The sequence below is a fragment of the Eulemur rufifrons genome, chromosome 15 (assembly GCF_041146395.1).
Source record: "Eulemur rufifrons isolate Redbay chromosome 15, OSU_ERuf_1, whole genome shotgun sequence".
Taxonomy (NCBI): Eukaryota; Metazoa; Chordata; class Mammalia; order Primates; family Lemuridae; genus Eulemur; species Eulemur rufifrons.
The window spans coordinates 56,977,529-57,000,217 of NC_090997.1; the positions used below are offsets into that span (position 1 = coordinate 56,977,529).

The following is a 22,689-nucleotide window of genomic DNA, read 5'->3' on the forward strand; positions in this document are numbered from 1 at the left end:
GTCTTCAATTGTACTAAAAAAGTTTGATATATCTTTACCATATGAAGTACAGCAAAATATTAACAATGGATGCATTCACGTACTATTATAAAACATAATTATCTACTTTTAGGTTATTTATGTTCTCTAAATGGTGTTTAAATTAAAAAGTACTACTTTTAATATTTAAAAAAGAAAAATATAATTATACTTTTGAAATGATTAGTGACATTGTAACCATTATGTCTCCCCTTTCTTTGGAACAAAATGCTAGTCTTCAAGTTTTATTTAAAATTAACTCATCAATGGATGGGACATATCATGAAGTAGAAATCAAGTAACTAAAACTATAAGATATATTGATTGCTAATGTTCTTATAACTGAAACAAAGAAAAGAATTTAGACAATTTTACAACCACTACAGGTAAAAAATAGTAACTTACATACATTTTTAACTATCTGCTTGATTCTGGCCTCATGAGAGTACACCCATGTTATGATATGGAACTATGTCATTGTCCTTTAAAGATGTTTCCTTTAAGTTGTCAAATGAGTAGGCAGTTAGTTTGATTATACCAATTTTGTTCATGATCATTTATAGACTTGTGTTTTTCTACTATTAGTCATAGGTTCACTAAATCAAAAATGATGTATTTTTTATTTTTTCACCTAAAATTTCTTCAATCTACAGGTGAGTTCTTAGCTTTATTTTATTTTATATTTTAGCCTACTTTATCCAAAATATTAGGGAAAAATTTTTTACCGTGGAAAGAAAGTGAACTTGTTCTAGCAATCCTCATTGTGTTACTGATTTGGACAGATAAATGAGACAATCCAAGTTCTGATTATTGGTCTTAATGATCTCAATAAGAATTTCATCATAAACTTAAATACTTCTTGAATTTGCCTTTTTAAGTCCCAAGATTTCATTATTTTACTTAGAAAATAAAATGACATTTGATCACATCTTCCTAAACATGTGATGCTATCGATCTTATTTGAAAGAAAGGTGCTTTAGCTGCTTTCTTTCAAATGTTGAGCCATTGACTTCTTAGCAGGTTTTAGTGTTTCTCTAGAGAGAAAAGGTTAACATTTCTACTCTTTCTTAGCTCTGATGATATTCTTGTCTTCAAAAAGCACTCATTAAACCTTTACATTTTTTACAGTAAATTATAAGTCATTTCTTCCCATTTTATCATTGAAATAGTATCCAGATTTTTCTCAGTGTTATTGTGCACCTACAATAGAAGAAGTAGAGGTTATATATTAATATCCTTGCACATGTAGAAATAAAAACATACTTAATTTGTAAAAGAGATTGCCTATCTGTTTGAAAATAGTTTTGACTTTTTATGACAGTGCAACCAGTATGATGAATATCCTTCTTGTGTTTATAGCTTCAGTATTATTTTCTGTATTTGTGTGAGAATTAAATGAAGATAAGTGTTTCACAGGTGAGTTTTCAATAAGCAGATGCTAACCTTTTTCATGTCTATGTTTTAACAGTGCCTTCTGAACAAAACCCATTTTCTTTGTATAGTAAAGAAATCCTAGTAAAGGCCTATTGAGAATTTTCAGTTGGATATAAAAACTATTCAATTTTATTGGTCCAGGAATCTTTATTTGGTAGACCTGAATAATAGGTTTCTGGTTGTCCTGAGGCAGGCTAAAAGAGCTTCTGTGGTGACAGATTGTTTCTCAGTGGAAATGTGCTCATCCTTATTTGTAACATTCTTATTTGTAACAAATTCCCCTCATCTCTTCAACCTATACCTTTGTGTATCCTTGGGGGTTAATGTGACATCTGTGTCAACCAAGTTGGAGATAAACAAATAAACTCTTGCAGTCTTACAGTGTCGATTTGTGTCCAGTGTCTCTCTCTCCCAAATTTGATGTTATAGTAATGTTAAAAAATAAAATTGTACACATGAGATACTCATGCAAGATACAAGCACAAAGTACTATCCTTATTAATCTTGTTTTCTCTTTTATTGATTACTTTCTATGATTTACTAGTTGCATTCTTGAACAGTAACACTTTTAAAATACATTAATTAAATAAATCTATACTATACTTGGAAATATGAGGAATTTCTATGAGAAACTGTTTATATGGATTTTGATTTTTTTGTATCCCTATTATTAGTAATATAATTCTAACATGTATGAGTAAATGAAATATGATCTATTGTGTTTAAATATTGTAGGACCACATGGAAACTAAGGAATACCTTTCTTATGATCAAAATATATTTCATTTTCCCCCAGAAATCAAAAATATCCACGTATGACAAAATGTGGGCCTTTATGAGTAGCAGGAGGCAGTCAGTGCTGGTCAAAAGTAATGAAGAAGGAATTCAGCGAGTTCTCACCTCTGATTATGCTTTCCTAATGGAGTCAACCACCATCGAATTTGTTACCCAGCGGAACTGTAACCTGACACAGATCGGCGGCCTTATAGACTCCAAAGGTTACGGCGTTGGCACTCCCATGGGTAGGTTATATTCAGCCACTTTTCTTTGTTCATTAGTCTGAGTTACTGTGGGAAAGGGATATGTGCTTCCACATATGCCATTAGAAGTTTTGTTTTTACTGAATGCACCCTGCTGCCTTATGTTACTGTGTAAATGCAGGCTAACCATTTGGACCTATGCGTCTAAGTAAATAAATAAAAAAGAAAAAATAATATTAATATCTATCAAAATGGTCAGTAGATATTTTTACTGTATCGGTGTTGAAAAATCCACAGCCTTCTCTTCTCAATTTTACATTTAAAAAAATGTTTTATGAATACAGTAAGGTTTTTGTAGCAATTTATTTTTTTTAATTTGTGGCTTTTATATATAGTATTGGACTTAGAGAGTTAACTAAAAGAGTGAGGCACAATTGATTCCGATGAATATTATTGTAATTGTTTCATTTAAAGGAAGATATTAATAACAGACCATTTATCTATGATATATTTAACATAATCTAACATTTAACACCCAGGGTTTATTATCTTTAATATTCCCCTTCTTCCATATGACAAAATTATTTTCAGTCAAAATAATGAAATGAAATAAAGCATAATAATTTCCGGAAAAAACAATGAAAATTTTGGTTATGTACATGTGCAAACATGTATCAATAAGTATATATTTGTGCCAAAAATAAATAAATACAAACTATTACAGTATATGAGTACATGTGGTGGACAGAATAATGGTTCCCCAAAGATGTCCATGTCCTAATCTCCAGAACCTTTGAATATGTTACCTTACATAGCAAAAGGTACTTTGCAAATGTGATTAAGGATCTTGTGATGGAAGAATTATTCAGTATTAACCACGTGGTTCCAATGTAATCACAGGGCTATTATAATAGGGAGGCAGTGGAGTTAGTCAATATTAAGATGTGAAGGTAGAAAAGAAGGAAGAGGGAAGAAGGAAGTGGGAGGGGGAGAGGGAAGGGAGAGGGAAAAGGGAGAGGAAGGAAGAAAAATAAGAGGAAGAGGAATAAATAATTATTTATTTATTAGTAATAGGAATTTTAGTCAGATTTATCAATTTGTCTTCACTCAATTTTATTAATCTTTTCCCATATGGACACTTTCCCCTTTGTTTTATTTCTTTGTCTGTTAGTAAAAACAGGAAAACCAAAATGCTAGGCTATTAAAAGATAGATTTTGGTTGATTATTATTATATATATATATAATTACCTATATTCCCTGTCATTTGTTTTTCTATCCATAGAACCTTTATTTTTTTAATTAATCACTTTTATTTTCATCTTTAAAAAACATATCTTTGAGATAGTGTATACTACATCTTTTCTTTCTTTTTTTTATTTCCAAACATTAAGGGGATACAAACGTTTTTGTTACATGGCTAGCTTTTGTCATGCTTGAGTCAGGGCTATAAGTATGCCCATCATCCAGATAGTGTTCATTGTACCCATTCGGTGGGTTTTTGACCCTCCTTTTTCCCCTTCCTCCTGCTTGATTTCCAATGACTTTTACTTCCCTCTATGCACATGTGTGCTCCTTGGTTAGTTCCAATTTATTAGAGAGTATATGTGCTGTTTGTTTTTCCATTATTGAGATACTCCACTTAGGATAATGGTCTTCAGTTCTATACAAATTGCTGCAAAATGCATTAATTCGTGCTTTTCATGGCTGAGTAATACTCCATGGTATACATATATCGCATTTTGTTAATCCACTCATGAATTGATGAACTGATCAACCCACTGTGTTGATTTCACATCTTTGCAATTGTGATTTGTGCTCCAATAAACATTCGAGTGCAGGTGTCTTTTTGATAAAATGACTTATTTTCCTTTGGGTAAATACTCAGTAGTGGGATTGCTGGATTAAATGGTAGGTCTACTTTTAATTCTTTGAGAAATCTCCATACTGTTTTCCATGGAAGTTGTACTAATTTGTAGTCTCAGCAACAGTGTACAAGCATTTGTTCCTTTCTCTCTGCATCCACTCCAGCATCTATTGTTTTTGGATTTTTTAATAAAAGCCACTGTAACGGGTAAGGTGATATCTAATTATTGTTTTAATTTGTATTTCCCTGATGATTAGTGACATTGAGCATTTTTTTCATATGTTTGTTGGCCATTTGTCTATCTTCTTTTGAAAAACTTCTGTTCATTTCTTTTGCCCACATTTTAATGGGGTTGTTTGTTGTTTTCTTGCTGATTTGTTTGAGTTCTTTGTAGATTCTGGAGATTAGCCCTTTATCAGATAGTTTGTGAATATTTTCTCCCATTCTGTAAGTTGTCTGTTTGCTCCATTGATTATTTCCTATTAATTTTGAATAATTTCTTTCAAAGAAACTAACAGATACATAATATTAGGAAGTTGACCACAGATTCATAAAAATTTGATTTCATAATAAATTCCAGAATTTACAATAATATACATGTCTTTGGTTCTTTGGGATAATTTCTGACAACTTTCAAATGTCTAAAAGGTCCAAGGATTTTCTACCATAACAACTTCACCAAAAATGTTAACATTAAATTCCATTATATTTGATAAAATCATATGAAATTAATTATGGTTTAAAATATCTTGAATTGGCTTTGAGTAAATTTTGAGACAATAATTTCTGTGATAATATATATTACTGCACTTACACAGTAGATTCAGAATAAGGAATGATTGCACAGTCACTGTAGGAATGAAAAAACAAAACTTGAGTTCTTACTGCCAAAAGTGGCATGTGTAACTGAGCCTACGTGAACTGGGGGGGTCAGCGGTATAATGGGAATTCTCTAATTTAATTTTCCAGTATAATACAGCATTTGTTAAAGGATAAGAGACAAATATATGCTAATTTGAAAGTCAATAAGGGCTGGGTTGTTAAATATCAATAATATTATTTAGAACTTAGACCAACAAAAGATATTTTTGAATGAGGAATATTTTATCTTTGACATGATAATTGATACTATTTTGTTTTTAAATTCTCCACAGAAAATGTACCCCCTTTATTGCCTGCACCAGGAAAGGACCTATCAAATCCTGGTCCTTGTCATGCCTATATTATTTATACATTCAAAAGTTTGACAACTAGTTTTAATATATGATGCATATATTAAAATGATTAAGTTTTAACAGTTATAGTTTTGAGAAACATATTTTTGTCAAAATGTTTTAAATTATATCCCCAGTAAGGCTTAGGTTTATTGCCCTAGTTGTGTGTTGTTGGGGTGCTCTAACCTTGGCATTCTCACTAGTTAGGTCAGATATGGCTCTTTCCCTTAGTAAGAATTGCGTACTGAAACCAGAAACTTCCTGAGTTATTGCACCACTTACTTGGAATTTGTAATGCATAACTTCTTTAATAATTTTTGAAAGATACTCTTTTGGTGAAGAATTATATATTCTTAAGATAGAGACTGATAATATGTTAATATCATCATGTATCATCTACACACTGATATTCTGTTCTCCTGACCACTTACTGTGTTCTTGGACAAGTCACTTGCAATTTATGGCCTCTAGGTTTCTTTTTTTAAACTAGTAAAATAAGAGGATTGCACTGAGTTCCATTTAAATGCTAAACCTATAATAATTTGGCAAATGTGCCTGACATATTCCCAGAGTTTGGTCTAAATTGGGCTACAAACCACATGGAGAAATATGGTTAGCTGATGTCTTAGAACATGTTTTAAAAATCAGGCACACTCTTAATGTAGTTCTGAGAGGTGGAAGCAGTGATTTTTAGGAACTCATTGTCCTATAGTATATCATTTAGGAAGAACTAAAGTAAACAAACAGATATTTCAGTGTTTTTTTGTCTTAATGTTTTAGTTTTTATTATTGTTTTTTCATTTTTTTTATTTGTACAAACTTATGGGGTACCTGTGTAATTTTGTTACATACATAGATTGTGTAGTGATCAAAGTCAAGGCTTTTAGGATATCCATCATCTAAGTAACATACATTGTACCCATTAACTAATTTCTCATTATCCACCCCTACCCCACAAAGTGTTGTTTCTGAAAGAATTGGACTTTTGTATATCACTGCCATCCTTTGCTAGTTTGTGTTATATGGATGAGGGCAGAGATTGTCTCTCTTTTGCTGTTGTCTCTCGTTGTAAGCCACACAGCAGAGATGGTACCCCATGGATACTCAATTACTATTTGTTGAACAAATGATTTCTGTATCTGGAAAATATGATGATGCATCAAGATTTATAAACAGAGAAAACAAATCACTTTTAGAAGTAGTGATAAGCATGGCATAATACATTATTAAATGTGATGACCTCATTAAATACATCTGAGTAATCCATGGCAGTAAGAATCGCATAAGATTTAAAGAAGATATATGAGAACATTGGCATATGTCACAAATATTTTTATTTATTATGGAGAGTTACATAATAGTACTCATATCAAAATGTCTAAAGTAAACAATTTTGGCTTGTACCTAATATATATTCTGAAACTTGAGTTTGTTCCCCCAAATCTTCTATTTGTTTTTTAAAGTTAACAAAATTTTTGAAAAATTTTATCCAAATTATGTTTCCTTAAAAAAAGGAGAAAGTTGTCGCATGTCCATCCCTTTCCTTTTGTGGATTTATATCAGGTTACTCTTTGATAACTTTATGTTGTGTTTTTGAAGTTCCAAACATTGAATATATTAGGCAACTCCAATATTCTCTTAGAGAACATTGCTGACTAATGTTAGGAAACTAGAGTAAGCAAAACTTGAGTTTTCAATTGTTTTCTTGCTTGTTTTGTGAATCCAATATACCAATGTACCAGAACTGTCTCTGCCATACTGTCTTGCCCTTAGGAAATGATTGCGAAAAATAAATCAATATAGTACATTATACAAGTCTCAAAAACTCACTGTGATGTTTCAGATGTGAAAACTATTTAAAAAAAAAAAGAAAGATAATAGTTGAATCAGTTCCAAGGAACTTCTCTGTTATAGTTTTTTGAAATCATACAATGAATAATTTTGATTCCTCCTTATCCCTGACACTGTTAGAAGGTGTTGACTTATTTTACTAATACAATTGATTATACAGTAGGATGATTATAGCTAATAATAATGTTTCGTATATTTCAAGATAGCTAGAAAATTTTTAGTTTATTACTACAAAAAATGATAAATGTTAAAAGTGATGGATATGCTAATTACCCTGATGTGATCATTATACAATGTGAACATGCATTGAAACATAGCTCTGTGTCCCATAAGTATTTATAATTATGTGTCAATTATAAATAAAAAAAAATCTAAGGCCATTTAAACTCTTGATAGATTCATAAACAGTATTTTAATTTAACTTTTTAAATTAGGGAAAATGCTAGGTAGAACATTTCTAATTTTAAGCTTATCTTATAGATAAGATAGGACAATAAAATAAATTTAAACTATAAGCCTGAGGATGTAGATGTTTTTTTCCTTTTTATCTGTTTAACTCTTGGCTGATCAGATCAACACTTGGCCTTCTGAAGAATGCTGAGTTATTATGGAAAATATTCATTGATGTTGGCAAGGGCACTTGTATGAGAAATTTACAGAAGTTGATTTGGATTATATTGCTTGGTGGAATCATTTTTTTGTAGTGTGTAGATTAGGGTGGTGTAATATGTAGTATATTAGTGTTTTCATTAAAATAAATTTTAAAAAATTTAGGGAGCAGCTCAGTAAGTGTCAAACTTTCATGAGGAATTTCACTATAAAATTATCAGTACATATTAATAAAAATTCAAAAGGTCAAATTAATATTTTGACATGAAAAATTTTAAGCCATTCTTCTTTATTTTCATTGTCAAATATATTGAATTTAAATGTATTAAAAAGTCTCATTATTTCTAAATAAAGCATTACATACCTTTAATATATATTTTGTTTTAAGCCTAATTCTGAATAAAACAGATTTGAACACAATATTTTAAGTTCAAGGAATGAATATTCAAATTGTTCTCTTACAGACATTGCAATATATTTTTCGTTTATTTTTTCATATAGCTTGTTTTCTTCTCTTTAATTTGATAATATTAAATCCTTAACTTTAGTGAATACAATCCTATTCATTCAAAACATAACATAAAATCAAAATGGCTTTGAGAGACAGTGCATTATGAGTTTTAACTCTCTCATATAACTTTATCAAAGTGGTAGGATATATATCAAAGACATTGCACACATCATTCCCTGAGATACTTTACTTCAGAGAAAAAGGTTCTAGGTAGTAATTTATGATTTGGTATTTCATACCTCTGGTAGGAATATGGCTTCATGAAATACTTATATTTATTTTGTCATTAATAAACACAATGACACACAATCCAGTACTTGAATGAGATTCTGACTTTTTATAGACTTTTCAACCAGCATTATAATCTGCATTTCTCAACTGTTTAATTAGCATCTGCCTTCTATATTATCATTGCCCAGGCATATAGAAGATTATAAATGATACATTATATTTTCTTAGTTTTAAAATTTTATTTAATCATAAACCAAAAAAAGAGTTCATTTGGGTATGTAAAGTATCATTTGAGGCTCTTGCTCTTTTCTCAGCAAGAGCTAATGAAATAAATATATTCAAAACAGAACAGTATGGGATCAGGTTCTGGAAAATTTAGATCAGTTCAAGAAATTCCCTAGTATTTTGCATTTATATCTTCAGGAGCTATAATCCATAGTAAAAATTTCAGATTTACCAATATTCTGTGTGTCATCAAGTAGAGGAACTTCCTTTTCGTTGCTTTTATTGTTGCTCACATTTTGAGATATTGCCATGGAAGCATATGTGTTTGGTGAGGAGATTAAAACAGAAAATACCATGACTTTTTTGGAGTGGGAAATCAGAAACAAATTTTAAAAATTATAAATATCCCTCTTTTTTGTAAAACATGCATTCCTCTTCTTAGCCTGTCATACCTCTTGTGTGATTCATCTAGGGTCTCACCCTCATCATTCATCACTCTGAGTGTGATGATTACTGCCCTAAGTGTGTTATGTGGTCTCTGAATGATTCAGATATAAGCTATTTAATTAACGAAGCTCTGTTTACACAAAAAAAATATCTTAGTGGAGCAATCAACAATGATGTGAAGGTAAATGCTAAATAAGCTTTAGCTAGTTTAATTAAATCTGGGGTGACACTAAATCCTTTCATAGTTTTCCCCATTGCAGCAATGTTTTTTAATGTTACATTTATTGTATGGTAGATTTTTGAAGTTGTAGATCTCCTTAGTCATAGTAAGTCAACTGAGCTTCCTATTTCATTCAGAATAGTTATTTTTATTTTTTTTTTTAAAAAAAGCTCTGGGTGAGGTAAAAGCATAAAGCAAATCATAGCAGTTTCATTAAGGAATGTTTAAAATGTGTGAGCAGTTGCAGTCTTGTCTCTTAATTCACTATAGGTGAAAATCTATTTATCTGAACCGAGAGCATTTCTTCTTAATGGCGTTTTTGGCAGTATTGCCTCTCTCCTGACTGTACATACTAAAAGCTTCCTTGGTTTCTTATTTTCAAACGTTGAGTGCCTATTGCACTTTGAGGACTAGGCAGACTCAGCAGTTCATGAGCTGGTGGGAAAGCAGCAGTCCTTAAAAAAACATCCATTAGGGCCAGTTGGTGTTATTTTGCTTTGCTTTATTCAATTTGGTAGAAATATTATAAAATGACTGAACGGTCTTGTTAAAACTATTTCTATTTTTAGCAACGAGCTAGTGGCACTTTTCTTTCATTTGTCAGTTCTCTCATGACTTTAATAACATATGTGATGTATGTGGCAGCTGAGAAGGGAATAGAGGGAATTGGGCTCATTTGTGCATATTGTCGATTGAATTTGCTGTAATCTCAGCTGTTCCCATTTTACTTACGGGATTAAATCAATAGTAAATTCCAAGCAGTGTACAGTTATTTCACAGCCAGTGAGTAATTATTTCTGTGGACAAAATCCAAAATAAATTAGTTATATAATATTTGTAATAAGTTGTATAAATATATATTACAAATATATTTCACAAATACATATTTTACAAATATAATATTTATAAAATAACTGAAATATGTGCTATACATGAAGAATGTAAAGATGAAGTAAATATATTTACAATGCCCTTTAATATTAAAATTAAATTTGAAGATAATTTTACCACACACAAACTGTTATATACATTTTATTTCTATCATATTTGCTAATTTAATTATATTATATTCTTATTTAATAATTGAATGTAGTGTTACCTTTATGAGCTAATTTTTTAAAACAATTTTATATAATGAATATCAAATGGCAGTAGTCCTATTAATAATTTCCAAGCAACTTTTATCTCATTATTATATCATTACCCATAATCAATCTAAAGTAAGAAATGTAACAATGTGTTGTATTATTGACTTTTTATTGTAGAAGCACCACTTTGACATATAAACAACATGAAATTTCTTTTATTCACTTCTATTTTCTAGTGCTAAATGCATGAAATTCTCTGTGTTTCTTAAAATTTCTTACTATTTGATGAAGTAAGAGATGTAGAATTGGTATCAGAGAAGGCATGGTGTTTGTTTGAGGCAGATGCCAGTGCTTATAAAAATAGATATCAGTATGAGAAGCATGTTTTTTCCCTGTTTTGCTCACCATCCATTTCTAACATTCACAATTCATCATATAATAAGCACTGTAATATTCATCATTATAGATGCATAAAATTGCTGGCCTTCAGTTTTTCAGCCTTACTGAAATAAATGAATGCATTTGTCTTCATTAGTTTAACATAATGCACAAAAATTGATGCAAATTATTCATCTTTCTGCAGGTCAACCCTTCCATTAAAATGTATTCTATTTTTTTCTTTGCTTAAGCAGCACAATTTCAATGTTAGTAAAGTGATTTTGCAAGGCTAAATCTAGATGTAATAATTTGCACAAACTGAATTAAACAAAAAAAGTCAAATTACACCTGTAGGAGCTGTACATTCTTGGCATATTTGTTAAAGTCTAGATTACATGTCATCACTAAAAACAGATGAGCATCTCAGTAAACTATGCCTGCTCCCCAGACATCCTCAACAGTCTCTGCATGATAGAATCTAGAAAGCTTCAAGAGCAAATTTGATGAATTGTGTGCACCATTGTGAACAGCTGTCATTAATATTGTAAATGGTGACCAAATTGTACCCAAACTATGCAGAGATGGATAATTATTTTAAAAACAGAGTTAGTTCTGATAGATTTTATATACAAAGATTAGATCATTTAATTCATTTAGCGTTTTGTGTTTATTACTCCAAGACCATTGATTCAAATTAAATTTTAGATTAGTTAGCCGTAGACTAATTATACCAGACAATCATACTTGAATTAGCAGAGCTAGGTAAGATCAATGAATCGCTCTTATTAGAAAAAAAGTAGTCAAAGCACAGGGGTAAAATATTTAAGTACTGAAACGCAAAGACAAATGCCTTGCATCTGCTGGCCCCGTGTGACAGGCATATCCTTAGGACGCTGTACATAGTATGTGGCTTTCATAGCTGATTTGTGAGCAAATCCCTGTTACACCAGGTTGTCATAGATGTACTAGATGAAGTTACTTAGCCTCTTTGAGACTGAGTATTCTCATCTATAAATAAGCATAAACATGTTTACATAATTGGATTATGATAAAGATTGAGCATATTATATGTATAGTATTTGGATCGGAACATATGTACCATAAAGAATTTTAAAGGAGTGTTTTGAAGAAATACTCTGTAATGATTGAAAGAATGTATTAGTGGTCTTTAAGTTATTTGTAACTTTCTAAAACTGTCTATTTTCTATATATTCAGAAATAGTGAATATATTGTAGATAAAACAAGGTGTTAATATGGTTTTTAATTGTTAAAATTTTTAATTGGTTAACAATTAAAAACCTTTTCCTAATAGAATCTATCTAGGGTTTTATCATTCAGCCAATCAGTATATTATAGTTAGGTAACCATCATTTTGTGAAAAGAGATTGATATGTACTTTATAAAGTTGAGACAATTCCTATTGTAGGGCATTATCTAAACAAGTAAAATGATCTTCCTTCTCCAAACATGTCTTGAGTGTTTAGGAAACAGAACCCAAGATGTATTAGGAGAAGAATCATCTCTAAAGATATATATATATTTCCTTTGCATTTGGTTAATCTATAGAATTTTATTATTCTTCAACCTGTATAAAATAATGAATATAAAAGTATAAATATTAGCAGACAGATATGGGAAAACAAATTTAACACAAAATAGAGAAACTACAAAACTGAACATAAACAAACGGTCTGTTATATAGTGACTCAGAGAGGTGGAGTTCAGTGAAGACTAAAGCAGGCAGGCAAAATTGGATATGGGATTGAGCTCTACCTTAAAGGACAGGTATTACACTCTCTTGAAAACAGTTATTCTCTCTCTTAATTTTGAGGTTTTTAATGATTAATTAGGATAATAATTTTATTTAAAATGATCCAACTTTTATAATTCATTCATAAAGATTTGATATTAGATTTGGAACAAAAATATCACGGTCAAGAAATTATTCCTGGCATATTTATTTCTACCACTATTCAAATGATTACTGTGTAGATGCCAAAATCATAAGAAAGGCAGGGTTTATAGGATAAAATTATTTATATTTTTATACTTGGCATTAGTTTTATTATTTAATGCACAAAACATATGAGAACAAATCTACTTTGCCAATCACTTTTAACTAATATGTATGAAATATGTCAGAACCAGTGAAAATAGTTGATTGTTTCATTATAGGCTGATAACATTTACCCTTCATTTTCTTTTTTTTTTTATTCCAGCAAATGAATAAAAGGCAACTGTCTAAAACACATACTCTCATTCAAATTTTTAATTTATACATTTTATGTGTCTCATATAAAATCTCCCTTTGTGATCTTACATACCTGAATATTCTCCTGAGTATTTATAAATACTCAGTATTTGCAAATTCCTTTAAGTAGGATGTGTTTACATTTAAAAAATTATTGTAAATCAAAAATTTTTAAGTTATATATATATTTATAGAGTATAAAGTGATGTTATAATTTATGAATACAATGTAGAATAATATAAAGCTAATTAGCATATTCATCACCTCAAATACTTATCATTTTTTGTGGTGAGAGCATTTGAAATTGAGTTACTGTTAGCAATTTTGAAATGTACAATACACTATTATTAACTATACTCACCAGACTGTGCAATAGGTGTCAAAAAAACGTATTCTTCCCATCTGAGATATTGTACTCTTTAACTATGATCTCCCCATTTTTCCCCCTCTCAGCCTTTTAACCATCATTCTACTCTCTGTATCTATAAGTTCAATCTTCTGCACAGCCAAGGAAATAATCAACATAGCAAATAGACAACCTACAGAATAGGAGAGAATATTTGTAAGCTACACATCCAATAAAGGGCTAATAACCAGAATTTACAGCAAACTCAAGCAAATCAGCAAGAAAAAGCAAACAACCCTATTAAAAAGTGGGCAAAAGACGTGAACAGAAGTTTCTCAAAGGAAGAAAGACAAATGGCCAATAAACATTTGAAAAAATGCTCAATGTCACTAATCATCAGGGAATTGCAAATTAAAACCAGAATGAGACATCACCTTACCCCAGTTAGAATGGCATTTATTAAGAAGCCCAGATAAAATTGATGCTGGTGTGGATGCAGAGAAAGGAATGGTTATACACTATTGGTAGGACTGCAAATTAGTACAACTCTGAAAAACAGTATGGAGATTCCTCAAAGAACTAAAAGTAGAACTACCATTCATTCTAGCAATCCTACTATTGGGTGTTTACCCAAAAGGAAAAAAAGACTTTTGATTAAAAATATATCTGCACTTGAATGTTTATTGCAGCACAATTCACAATTGCAAAGATATGGAATCAACTCGTGTCCATCAGTTCATGAATGGATTAATAACATACGGTATATGTATACCATGGAGTACTACTCAGCCATAAAAAGATGAATTAACACCTTTTGCAATAATCTGGATGAAATGAAGACTATTCTCTTAAGTAAAGTGTCTCAAGAATGGGAAAACAAACATCATATATACTTACTATTAAATTGTAACTAACCAATGGGCACACATGTGCACAGAGGGAAGTAAAATTCAGTGGAAATCATCCAGAGGGAAGCAGGAGGAGAGAAGTGGCAAAAACCTACCTAATGGGTACTATGGACACTATATGGGTGATGGGCACATCTTTAGCTGGGACTCAAGCAGTACAAAAGTGAGCCATGTAACCTAAAATATTTGTACCCCCTTAATATTTTGAAATTAAAAAAAGATTTCAAATCAATGAAGATAAACTGTAAGCATATATGATACATGTTTAGTTAATTATTATGTTACTTTATGCACACATTCATTCAATAAACATTGTGTGCTTATTTCATGCCATTATACTAACAAAACAGACGCTACTCCTGTCCTCATTGAATGTATAGCCTACGGGGTAAATAAATATTAATGAAGTAATCACAATAATTATTTTTTAAATTATAAAAAGATAAGTTTTATAGAAAAGAACATAGGTATTATGACATTTTGTAACAGTACTATTGACTAAATAAAACATCAAACTGAAATATAAAAATACAACTTTTAACCTGAAATTTAAATATAAAATTTTTCTTAGCACTTCTTAGAAACAAATATGGGAGAGAAAGTGTCCTAAAAGATTATAAAACTCACTACGACTGACAAAAAGTTTCAAAGAGAACGTGGTGTGATTCCAACCCTTTTAGTAGATTTGATCATGGAAAAAATGGCAAGAAGAGCTATGTCTCTAAAAGCATACATTTCTTGTGCCTTTAGTGCACCCAGTACTCATTGCAGTGTAGAAAATAGGGAGCCATTTCATAAAACTTAACATTGCCAGCGGAACTGTTACCTAAGTATAAAAGTTGGTGATTCCAACTTCAGTCCATTTCACTTTAACTTATTTTAGGTGGTCAGTACTAGAAGTCTGAAATAATTCTGTTTGTCCAATACTGAAATTCTAATGTGACATATTTTATCTATATTATAATTGATCATTTTTTGAATTCATAATTTCATTCAAAAAACATTTGCTGAACGCTTACTATGGGTTAAGCATTGTGCTAATGCTGAATGAAATAGGTGAAGGATGGATCGCTGCTTACCCACCACTGACAGGTAGTCTAGTCTTAAGTCAGCATTTAAAGACATTCAAATTTTTAGGTGTATGGCTTGCAAACATTTATCAGATTAAACTTTTTCAAAGAAAAGGAATAATTAAGGTATTATTAAAGTTATTTGGGGCAAGTCCCTGGAATGTTATATGCTTAAATATTATGGTATAATCATATACCCACAAGAATTGCACACCATCTTGGAGTAATGACAAGCTAGAAGAAACGTAATATTATTAAGTATTCTACTTTAAAAAAATTTGCTCAGACTACAGGAAGCAACTAGTATCAGGCTGAGACTTAATACTAGGTCATACTTAGCACATAATATAATCATGATATCTGAATAACCAAGAAATATAACATAAAGGAAACTCAGGTCCTTTGTGAAGTGGCCAGAGAGGATTTGTTATTATCAACAATAGCAATACCCAGTAAGCCCCTTAGACTTTTAACAAAATGTTTAAGGTTTTGGGTGCTATTGGGAAGACCAAAAGATATGTACTTTTATATTTTTTTCAAAAAACAGTTTCATTTTTTTAGCATGAAAATATATTTAAATAATTTTTATAATTCTTGTCCCCCACCCCCCCAAAGTATCTTGCAAAGAGACTTGAAAGCTAGTTGTGGAGATGTGTTTCATTTGAAGTGTGATGTGAATTCTTATGAGATGATGCTTCATGAGGCATTTGGAGCAGTAGATGAGAAAGAATCTACAGAAAAATGCAACTTGAGCTATGGTTTCATAATGTGTAAGTTATGGAGAGGTGCATTTGTAGTTTCTATATGTCCATCCATCCATACACTGTCACTGTATGTCACTTGAAACTGCCTCTGTACCTTCTTTGAGATCTTCTTTCAAAATTCATTTAGAGCTTCAAGTCTTATCCATATGACATATTAAGAAGTTTCACTATGTATGTTCACTATGTATTAATATTAATAGTAAACCTATGCGCTACTTTTTTCTTTCTTCCTTCCTTCCTCTGTCTCTTTCTTCTTATGCAAGCTAGAACTTTTTTACTTGGTAAATGAAATCTTTTGGCAACTTGTAAAAGAGCATTTAAAAAAATAATAATCCATTACTGTCAATATGAATAATATGTTTAAATAACCAAAGAAAATCCCACTGAGAACAAGAATATAAAAACAAAGATCAGAAATTTCATAGTGAAGATCAAAAAGCCAAATTCGGATCTAAGAAGTATTTGGCTTATCTTAAATGTTTTTTAAAAAGGATTTACTTGCTTAATTAATTTTCAAGAGACAGTGTCTTGCTCTATAGCCCAGACTACAGTGCAGTGGCTGGTTGCTCACTGTAACCTTTAATTCCTGGGCTTACACCATCTTCCCGCCTCAGCTTCCACAGTAGTTGAGACTACAAGTATGGGCCACCGCGCCCAGCTAATTTTTAAATTTTTTGTAGAGACAGGTCTTGCTAAGTTGTCCAGGCTGGTCTCCAGCTACTGGCCTCAAGTGATCTCACCTTGGCCTCCCAAAGCTCTGGGATCACAGGTGTGAGCCACTGCGCCTGGCCAATTTGTCCACATATTAAATATAGAGAATTTTTAAAACATATGGCCACCTGATGTTGAAATTCTTACGGGGTTTTAATAAAACTGAAACTAAAGGCATTTATCTACTTTGGATGTTGCAGTTTTCCAAATATTTTTGTCTACTTTGCTTCATTCACTTATGGTTATTTGCCTCCATAGGCATTTAAGGGTTGCCTTTTAGTTGCAATAATATATGTTATAATAGACACACTTATAATTTTCTCAGTTGTTTTCTAATCAAATTTAGAGACTTCTTAAAAATGCACTTCTTTCCGAGAGGCAACCTCACAGTGTGAATTCTCGGCTTCTCACAGTTGACAGTCAATGCCATCAGTTCTTTGCTTACCACCATATGGATTGAGGCTGGAGTCGGGCTCTATCCATCTAATTAATGACGATTCACTTCATTAGAGCTAAGTGCATGGCTGTTCATGTCACAAGGAGGATGAAAGATACTTTTGTTTTTTGATATCATTGTATCCTTGCGATTTTCCAACTAACTAAAATTTTAGTCCACATTTTATTTTAACTAGCATCTGTGTAAAAGTGCTTCTTAAAGAGCATCAAGTTATATATCAAAGAAGTAATAATTCCTTGTTGAATTATTGTTGCTTTTAAAAATACTTGAACTAAGTCAATGACAGAACGGCAAAGTAAATATGCCAATGACTTACCATCATTGATTATATTTCCTATATTATTTCATCATATTAAAACTTCAAAATGAAGTATATTAACTTTGTAGGTTTGATTCAAACCAAATATAAATTGTACATTATTATGTTCAACAAAACAAGTGTACTGAGGTTCAGTAGCAGTGGGAAAATTTTATATTCACAATCTATGCTGGAAAGAGGAAGCTCATGTAACAAGAAATCAAGAGGTGTTCATAATTTTCGGAAAAGTAGGTTTCTGTTGTCTGTGCCATGTTTTGTTCTTCAGAATGTAATGCAGAATATTGTGTTTGAAGATAGCAGAATAAACATCCCGATGCAGTTCATTGAGTATGGTGAGTTGGCAATAAAATAATATTGTTTCAATAGTGCTCAGAATGAGAAATGAACTGGCACAAAATATTGGATTAAGAATTTTCTACATTTGAAAGAAACTTTCTAGGTGACCACCCTTCAAAAATCTTGCCTATAATTATACTTCCAGAAAAGAAACTACACTTTTATGTTAGCCAGGTGTGGACATTTTTATAAGGACTATCAGCACAAGATTTATATAAGATACTATGTTTCTAGTTGAAAGACATATTTGATAAACTACCATTCTGCTTAAAATGTAGTTTTTCCCCTCTCAATTAAATATTTATTTTGCGTGGAAAACATGTGTTTGATCAGAATTGTTATTCAGAATAAAAGTGATTTTGCAGGTGGTGCTAGGCTAGATGTGGTGAATTAATAAATACTGAATAGCCAAACAAGATGGTCTTAGTTTATGGTGTTTTATTACATATCATAGAGATCCAAAGCACCAGGATGTTGCTCTTACATTATGATAAAAATGCCTTCAATCAGATATTATGTTCCTCAGAATATTCAAACATTTGTTGAGAGCCTATTATGTGAAAAATGATTGAAAATTCAGATAGATGAATAGGTGGGTGGACGGATAGAAGGATAAGCAGACAGATAGGTAAGATAGATAAATATCCTCTATTTGAAAGAGCCTGTACTCTATTTAGGAAAATAGATCACATCTAGACAGATAATATTAGGTGACTTATGTTGAGTGTCCAGTGAATGAGTGATCAAGGTAGAAAGTATTTAGTTTGGGCTGCGTTACTATATTGAGATCTGAAGTGGCTCAGGTGCAGAATTTACACCAAGCATGGGCATTAGAGTAGTAGTTAAAAGAAAGCCCAAAGAAGAAACTGAGACGTAGAAATTCCCGTAGTGTGCTTAGGAATTACTGCATAATGAATGTAAAATATTTGAGTTCTAATTATAGGAATAGATAATGCCCCTTTTTAGGAAAACTGTGGAAAATGTATAGAAGCCATATACTTCTACAACTTCTGAAAAGGTAAAGGATTATGTTAAAGAAACCACTCTCTAGTTGGATTTGGTAGATGTTCACTTCTCCAACTTTTCAACAGGCTACTTACTTCCTATGATTCTCCTTGTTTTTCTACCTCTACCTTGCCTATACTTGCTAAAAGAGGTGTATAAGTACAGATTTATTTAAATCAAAACAAAATAATGAGCAACATTGAATAAAAGCTGAAATGTTTAGTATTTTTCTGCAAGCAGGAAAATAGTGTGAGGGAATTTGTGCACCAAAATGGAATGCGTGGTGTAAGGTCTTAGGAAGAACATTAGACTTTAGAAGCAGGCTATTTCTAGGTGGTAGAAAGCAGTAAGACCAATCCTTCGAGACAGATCTTGGAAGTTGCATGCATTTCAATATTTTTCTATGTTTCTGGGCAATGAGCTAGCAGAGATATTACTTATCATGTAAGATCCAATGCACATGAGTATCTTTCCCTATCAGCATAAATACAAAATTTCATTTATATTCTTGCCACCACCGACAAGAACATTTCCCTCCAAAGCACAAAATGATAAATAACCAAAAAGACTTACACTGTCAGACCATAGGGCCCTCAATTTATAAATAATATAGGTATAATGATTTTTGAATTATCTAAGTCTATACAACATGTGATTTTTACTCACATCAAATAACAAATACGAGTGACTGTCCATTACCAGCAAAGTATTAGGTACCATCAAATATAGCTTATTAATCATGATTGCCTTAAATTACTACATTTACTCTTGGGAAACACCATTTTTTCACAATTTTTCTAAAAATAGAGATTACTGCTTTAACAGTACTCTGGTTTCAGTATGGAATGATTCCTAGATATGAACTAAATATCTTACACTCTATCCATTTCCTTTTATGGATTCCTGCTTATTGTTTTACTTATTTTTCAAAGCTCTGAGCTGAATCTGCATTTTACAAGACTTTTTCTTTCTTAAAAACAAAATTCATTTAATCCTTTAAAATCTATTAATAGAAAGGCTATCCACTTTATCTTGTTAAACTTCCATTCTTTGTCTTTTTCCAGTTGGTTTTCTCCTCTGAACAGGAATATTGGCATCCTTTGGAGCTTTTGGAAAAACCTCTACCCTCCTCTCATCTTGGTAACCTTTCATTATGAAATTCTGGGTTCTGTGCAATAGTTAACGTACCCTCTTCTTTCTTAGGTTCTCCATATCGAGACAAAATCACCATAGCAATTCTTCAGCTGCAAGAGGAAGGCAAGCTGCATATGATGAAGGAGAAGTGGTGGAGGGGCAATGGTTGCCCAGAGGAGGAGAGCAAAGAGGCCAGTGCCCTAGGGGTTCAGAATATCGGTGGCATCTTCATTGTTCTGGCAGCCGGCTTAGTGCTCTCAGTTTTTGTGGCAGTGGGAGAGTTTTTATACAAATCCAAAAAAAACGCTCAATTGGAAAAGGTAAATGTCACTTTTTTACAATTTAAAACCATTTTTGTTCTAATAGGACACAAATTAAAAGATTTTTGATCTTTCCAACCAAGGGTAATGCTTGGAACTGTGGTATTAATTGTCTTATATTATTATTATATTAAAAAATTATACTTTGTGAAATATGTTACATTTCACAAAAAGACTCATGATCACCTTTATGACTTTTAATTTAATTGTAACGTGTCTAATGTAGCCATTTCCAGGACAAATGGCTATTGCTACTCTTATTGCACACTGAGAAAACAGAAACTTTTATTGTTTGAAGTTCCTTCCAGTTAGTTTCATGGAGGGATATAGTTAATGACGGAAACAAGAATTAGAAACTGTAATATGAAAGAAAAAACTACTTCCTTGCAAATAAAAAAGAGGGTTTTAAGATATACTACTGATTAACAGCTTCAAGTTAGAAAGTAAAGGAAAATTTTATTAGAATATCTTTAGTCCAACAAATTTCTAGTTGAAAAAATCTCAGCTTGCATTGGAGAAATTGCAGTTAATTTTACACATTAATGAATGTGTAAAAATATTATGGTTTCTTTTACACCATTTAATATTATTTTTAATTAGTTCTTTATTTTCTTGTACCAGAGTCTTTATAAGAATATGTATAAATCTCAAAAATATTGAGACTATCACAATTTTTCTTTGGATTTCAATGCATTTAGTCATTTGTATAAATGTTTTTTGTATTCTATCTTTGAAAAGTTTGTCGCCTCATTCAGATTCTACATATCTAGTGCAATAATTACCTCATTTCTTATAAATATGAGGATGAGTGGAGAAAAATCCCACTTTCAGATGATACATGATATCTTTTGTATATAAATTTATAGCTCTGGTCATGAAATAACTAACATTTTTAAGTACTCTCGTGCTTTATTTAGTCTTTTTTATGTAAACAGCTCTTTTGTTTTTAATAAAACTCATCATTTTTTAGACAACTTTAGCTTTTGTGGCAGAGTGATATTATATAATCTGTAATATTTAAAAGATTTATGAATTTTTATTGGTAAATACAAAGAGCAGAAAAGTGACATTTTAAAAATAATACCATAGAAGAATACAAAGTAAACAAACTTTGCTAATACTCTTTGAGATGCTTACCTTTAGAACTATTTTTGAAATAAAAATCTTCCTTTGTCATTAACAATTTATGTCATGATTCCTTATCCTTTCTAGAATCAGAATTTTGGGTACAGCATTTCTACAGTGTTGCTTAACTATAGCATTTAACAAGTAGAATAATGTTTTTATAAATGAATATTTTGATAACCCTATGCTGTCCATGACTAAAATAACCAATTTAAAATTTTGAAAAACTCAAAGACATGATTTACTTTTCCAAACATTCAGGATGGCTTTTCTACTGACTTGCCTCACTCAAATATTGGTTGCATTTGTATGACTGATAATTATGTCTAAGTACACTTTCTATGTTATAATTCTTTTTATGACATCAAAATGAGTTTTGAAATTAAACCCAAAGGACTAACCAAAGAAGAAAATATGAACGTATCAGTTACTATTTTCATTACAATTTGTCAATAAATGTGATATTTAGTTAATGCTTAACATAGTCCAAAAATTATAGAAATAATTTGGGTTTTCTTTTTGGAATCTGAAATCATCCATATGTAATGATTTTCTCCAAGGTATAGCTCAGTATGAAAATAAATGAATTAATCTCTTGACAATATGTGGTATTCTACTGTTCTTATCTCTGTGTCTTGTTCATCTGATTTACCTAGCTGTGTCTGTATCCCAATTTTTTTTTTACAAGCATTATGTTTAGAAAAAAAAGTGTGAGAATTTAATTCTATAACATAACCTGCTTCATTGTTATTATTAATAACAAGTTTAGTTGAATTTTTTAAATATCAACCAGATCTTTGTACCTATTCTATGTACCTATATGACCTTCTGAAAGTTAGGGAAATGAAATTAATTTAGCTTTTTTTAACAG

At 31.1% G+C, this 22,689-nt stretch overlaps 1 protein-coding gene across 5 annotated transcripts in view; it reads left to right on the top strand.

Annotated features, from left to right (window-relative positions):
* The window catches only part of GRIK2 (glutamate ionotropic receptor kainate type subunit 2), a 611,565-nt gene that overhangs the window by 578,016 nt on the left and 10,860 nt on the right, over positions 1-22,689 (top strand). For 4 of the 5 annotated variants that reach the window (XM_069487353.1, XM_069487354.1, XM_069487355.1 and 1 more), the window contains 2 exons: positions 2,249-2,474; positions 20,443-20,693. In XM_069487353.1, coding sequence (XP_069343454.1) covers positions 2,249-2,474; positions 20,443-20,693 — 477 coding nt within the window. The remainder of the gene's footprint in view (positions 1-2,248; positions 2,475-20,442; positions 20,694-22,689) is intronic. The other variant, XM_069487357.1, reaches the window with a different exon arrangement.